The 6,000-nt window shown below is 27.6% G+C and overlaps 1 protein-coding gene across 1 annotated transcript; it reads right to left on the bottom strand.

Annotated features, from left to right (window-relative positions):
- Nucleotides 1–1,162: 1,162 nt before the first annotated feature.
- On the bottom strand, nucleotides 1,163–4,826 carry LOC136218986 (thioredoxin-like protein CXXS1). Its single transcript, XM_066006178.1, has 3 exons — nucleotides 4,672–4,826; nucleotides 4,391–4,513; nucleotides 1,163–1,435 (listed from the first exon to the last, which is right to left on the bottom strand). The coding sequence occupies exons 1-3, from the start codon at nucleotides 4,780–4,782 to the stop codon at nucleotides 1,286–1,288; spliced, it is 384 nt and encodes a 127-aa protein (XP_065862250.1). The 5' UTR covers nucleotides 4,783–4,826; the 3' UTR covers nucleotides 1,163–1,285.
- Nucleotides 4,827–6,000: the final 1,174 nt, after the last annotated feature.

Here is a 6,000-nt window from a genome sequence, read left to right as displayed (position 1 = left end):
GAGAAGCCTTTACCACTCTACCACAACCCCGTGGTTACTTTTGCTAACGTTCTAAAATATGAATATATAGAGAAATACATTTTTTCTCCACAAGAAAGAAAAATCACTTCTATTTCCAACTCTATATTATTCTTGTTTTTTGAGTTTTGTCAACCAAAAATTCGCTTAAGAATCTATATATAATATAAAACAGTAACGATGGAGCTGAGGTGTCACTCTCTCCTTTTTTACTGATAAAAAATATAATATATTAACTTGAGTTATATTATTATATTTATTTATAAAAAGATTATTTTATCTGTACTATATCTAAGAGTTCTACAGAATTTAAATTAATCCCTAAAATCTCTCTAATTCTCTGCATATCTATATCTAAAAGTTCTACATAATTTAAATTAATCCCTAAAATCTCTCTAATTTTCTGTATATCTATATCTAAAAGTTCTGCATAATTTAAATTAATCCCTAAAATCCCTCTAATTCTCTGCATATCTATATTCTATATATAATATAAAACAGTAACGATGGAGCTGAGGTGTCACTTCCTCCTTTTTTACTAATAAAAAATATAATATATCAACTTTAGTTATGTTATTATATTTATTTATAAAAAGATTATTTTATCCGTACTATATCTAAGAGTTCTACAGAATTTAAATTAATCTCTAAAATCTCTCTAATTCTCTGCATATCTATATCTAAAAGTTCTACATAATTTAAATTAGTCTCTAAAATCTCTCTATTTCTTTGCATATTTATATATAATATAAAACAGTAACGATGGAGCTGAGGTGTCACTTCCTCCTTTTTTATATCATTAATTGTAATTATTAATTATATTTTTGTTAATATTTATATATTAAGATGAATCCGTGCATCGCACGGGTCAAAAACTAGTTTACAAGAGATATTTATACCATTAACAAGATTATATATATTGAATAATATTCATTAATCACTCTGTTCTAATTATTGGTAAATCAACAAAAATAATCTAATACTCGAACTCAGATTCAACTTTGTCATCATTAAATCTTGAAATTGGATCTTATATGATAAAGTTAATTACATATAGTTGATAAATTCAATTCGTGTGATTATGCATGTGGCGTTTGATGATGATAAACGTAATTAATAATGTGGTAATCATCTAAATCAACACTTTTGTCTAAAAACAATATTAATTCCTCAATCATCCAGCAAGCAAAATCAATCAATATCCCAAATTGGAAAGAAAAAGACACACAGGAAAGAAAAGCCTATACTTTACAATGCAAATAAAGTACTAATTGGATGCACGGAAAGAGAGCACAAAGGCATTAATAAATTTGTTGATTTGATAAGGATTAGCTCCAACAACCCTATCTACTTCTTCTCCTTCCTTCATCCACATAAATGTTGGCATTGCCTTTACCTCCATCTTTCCTGCCACTTCCTGTCAAATTAAAATTACCCAAATGTTTTATTTTTTTAAAACCCATTTCCAAGGATAATTGCTAGGCCCAATACTTACTATATCAGCCCATTAATGTTGCCATAATAATTTAATATAGTAAAGCCATTATTTTCGTACCCAAAAAAAAAAAAGTGAAATTGAATTTTTTTATAAAGAAATAGAAAATGAGTAACATATTTGGATGAAGTTCTAATAGCCAATTGGATAATTTATGATTAAATGTGGGGTTTATAGATTAGGTTTGATGGTTGCGTCAGGTGTTGTAATTTAATTAAACAATTCATGTCATGTGACCCTATTATATTACCTATCATTTGGTTTGTCTTTCCTAGTGTTATTATAAAATTATTAAATATTTTAATATAAATCCTCTGAAATTCTGTCCTGTTCTAAATTTATAGTTTTTCTTCTCCTCTCGAGTTATTTCTAAACTAAGTGTTTAAATATATTACGAGGAAGAACAAGTTGACATCTTTAATATTTCACATATTATGTAATTTGAAGTAATCCATGTTGAATTTATTATAATATAGTCAATAAGTCTATTGAACTAAAATATGATTTGTATTTAATAATTCTTTTAAATACTACTCTCAATCTTAGATAAATAGAAAATTTTATAATAAGATAAAATTTTAAATTGTTAGAAAGTGTGAAAATGTGTTTATTTATTTAATTATTATAAATTTCAATGGATAATTTACAAAGAAAGTCTCAAAATTAAGAAATAAATTACACACATTACCACTAAACTTTTCTCTGACAAAGGGGTGCACACTGAGCAAGTAGAAAAATTAGGCCTGCTCCAATTTATTAGAAGCAAGAACTAATATTGAAGGTCAAACCAAGGACTTATGGAAGTCGGGGCTCGTTCCCGAATCAGATGTTGGGAAGTGGAAGGGCTTTGCTCTTTTTTTTTTTTCCAACTCGCCCTTGTAGTTTTTTTTTTTTCAAAGTGAATGGACTTAGAATATTTTTTTTAGGAGATTTTTAGTGCACTTTTTACAATAATATAAATAAGGGGAAAGTTCAAATAAAACTCATGTGGTTTCACTAATTTTTAGATAAAGGACTGTGGTTTACTTTTTGTCAAAACGAGGACTGAGGTTTCGCACTTTTAATAATGCTATTAAAACTATCTTTAACGACCTGAAAATGAAAATTTTCAAAAATTAAAGTTGTTCAATGTCATATTTTCTGTGGAACTACATTTTCGATTTTAGAAAATCATATTTTTTAGAAATTTCTCTCTCTAAACATTAACTTTCTCTCTCTTTACCAAACATCATCTAAATAATCTCGAAATAAAAAAATTGAAGAATTAAAGTTGCTTAGAATATTAGTACTCCCTTCATTCTCAAATAAGTGTCGTTTTAAAGTTTTTCACACAAATTAAGAAACACAATTAATATGCACTTAAATTAATAAATTTACATTGATTAACTGAATAAAAATTCTCTCTCCTATAATGGTTGGAGAAAAAACTTTGAAAACTTAGAAAACACATAAATGAAGACAAAATTTAAATGCTTAGACCAAAAAACAATACTAAATTTTATTGAAAAACGAAAACGACACTTAAAAAAGAACAAAAACAATTATCTAAAACGACACTTATTTGAGAATGGAGGGAGTAGTTCTTAAAATATGTCATTTTTGAAGTTGTTAAGGGTGATTTTAATAGTATCAATCGAAAAAGTCCTTATTTTGCTAAAGTTGAAAACCTCAGTCCTCGTTTTGATAAAAAGTAAACCACAGTCATTTATCTGAAAATTAGTGAAACCACAGGGGTTTTATTTGAACTTTACCCTATAAACAATTCATTCGTATTGATTTGAGGAGTGACTAATAGATATTATCTCTAACAATATTTTTCATATTCACTCTTTATTTATACTTATTGTTATATTTACCAATGGTGAGATGATGGAAACTACTTAACAATAAATTATTAATAAAACAATGAAATAATGAAGCATTAGGAGCTCTTCAATAATAAAGAGTTGAGAGACTCTTAGTAGTTAGTTTCTAACTCTCATCCTCAAATTTTAATTTAAGAGTACAACTAAGAGGTTATCGAATATGCATTTTAATTTAAGAGTCCAACTAGAAGGCTGTTGGAGATGTTTTCAATAATAGAGAGGGAATAGAGACTAGTGATATGAGGAGTGACTAAGAGTCTTTTGAAATTGGTTTTTAACTCAAACTCCTCAAATTTTAATTTAAAAGTCCAACAAATGAGTCTATTAGAGATTCTCTTAGATACTAATCTATCTCTTGGAACAAGCGAGAACGACATACGAAATTATAACATAAAAGTCATTCAACTTTCTATTTATTAACATTATTACACCTTATAAAAATAAACAACCTCAAAATGTAAAAGTACACAAATTAAAGTTATTTAGAATCATATTTACTATGGAATCACACTTTTGATTTTTCAAAATCAACGTTTTCTAGAAAATTTTCTCTCTAAACATTCATTTTCTCACTCTTAACCAAACAATATCTAAATAATTTAAAAACCAAAAAGTTGAAGAATAAAGTTGTTTAAAATATCATTTCCATCAACTTTACAACGAAAGGTTACTTGTTATTATAATGATCAAAATTGTGTAACTTTTATCTTATAAAGTATAAAATATAAAGTTTAAAGATTTTATGTTACGTTTTGAAATTTAATAGCAATAATATTAATAAGAGTAAAGTTAAGGGGGGTGTGAAATACAAAATTTTATTATGGCCCATCTTTATTTCAAGGGTAAACTTTAAATCTAAAATAGTTTTATTTCAAATTAAACCTATTCTCTTTCATAATCATATAAGCAAAATTTTACCAATCTAAATGGGAAGCCTGTGGTTTGCCTTCTCCTCGGCTTTATTCAAAAAAATCATATAAGCAAAATTTACACTTTATCTCTCAAAAATTACCTTAACCTCGTCGACATCAAGGGAAAGAAAGAAAACGTCTTGAATGCTTAAGGCTAGTTCCTCAAAGAAAGGACCCATGGCTACTGACGGCATGCACCAACAAGCTGTAAAATGCACCACCACCTACATTTTTTTACCATCAATTAATTTAAAATTTCTTAATTAATTTTAACTCTCCAACCACGCAACCCATAATTGATTTTATTAATGATCATTTCATCAATTTTATATATGCATCAATATTAGAACTTATATATAAAAAAAAAAAAAAAAAAACTTACAGGACATCCTTGATTGGTAGCTTGAGTTATGAGGAAATCCCATGCTTCCTCAGAGTCTACCTTTACAACTCTTGAATTTTTGGTGACTACTTGTACTCCATTTTTACCCATTTTGTATTTTATTTTATTGTTTTTGGGTTATTGCAATTTATAGAGGTTTTTAAAAAACAAAAGTGTTTGCGTGAGGTGGTGGCTAATTATTATTCTGTTTTAGGATAATTAACATTAACATAGTATTATTATCTGAACTTGGACAACAAATTATTTCATCAAAAAGATGTTTCGGCCACTTGTATGCTATTTACTTCACTAAATACCAAAAGGGGTTTAGTTTTATCCATTCCAGTCAGCATAATCATTGTTCTTTTTGTTACTTATTTCCCTTCCTAACAGTTATCCATATTAGTCTCTTGCTAGAATCTAATAATATAATTACTTTATAAACAAAAGTAAGTTTTTTTAACTTAAAATCAGATTGAATGTTAGAGATATTATTTCCTATTTACTTTAAAAATGAGGTAATTGCTTATTAAAAAGGTTTGTCTATGTGACTATTTGTAATTAGGAATGTTTATCTACATAGGATTCTTTCTATAGTATTTTTTTTAAATATGTTTTTCCTAATTGTTATTTTTATAATCTACTTTATCCATCAATCAAATTAAGGGATTTATTAATATAATTTAGATTGTTTTGCTAATATTGGGTCACTCTCATCCTCAAACTATCAGCTGGGCCTCCACAAAATTGTGCCTTGTGAGTTTTTTAAAGTTTATTTTAAAGGGTAGTCTAATTATTTTGGGGAGAGATAAAAATAGTAAAGATAATTATTTTGGGTATTTTTGGGAAACACCCGAGTGCTACTATTTTTGTTTTATCTCATTGTAACTCTAGAAAGTTTCTAGAGAACATCCTCTTATAAACCTCGTAAATTCAATAAAATTATATTATTGTTTCCGCTAAATTGTCCCAATCCAGAAAAATTCCCAACAGGATGCAGGATCTCAAGTTGTGCGTTGTTCTATGAGCAAATTTTTTAGGTTGAATTTAAAATTCTTCCTTCCTACTAATAATTCTGCGTTCCGATGTTTGTAAGAAAGTAAATAGGTTACATAAAAACTTATTAAAAAATCGAATTGTACAGTGGTAAGAGCCACTGTTTTAAAAGTGATTTCGGCAGATGGAGATGCAATCTGAGATTCGTTCGCTTCTCAAATCTTTCCAGATTTCACCATGACTCACCATTAGTTTTATTTCGCAAATCGCTCATCTATCGCAAATAGCAAAGAGAAGATGAAGGGTTGGGAGAATAAGGGTGTTTTGAGGTAA

The sequence above is a fragment of the Euphorbia lathyris genome, chromosome 2 (genome assembly GCF_963576675.1).
Source record: "Euphorbia lathyris chromosome 2, ddEupLath1.1, whole genome shotgun sequence".
NCBI classification, from domain to species: Eukaryota; Viridiplantae; Streptophyta; class Magnoliopsida; order Malpighiales; family Euphorbiaceae; genus Euphorbia; species Euphorbia lathyris.
The sequence above is the reverse complement of the archived record's forward strand: the minus strand, read 5'-3'. Positions and strand labels throughout refer to the sequence as shown.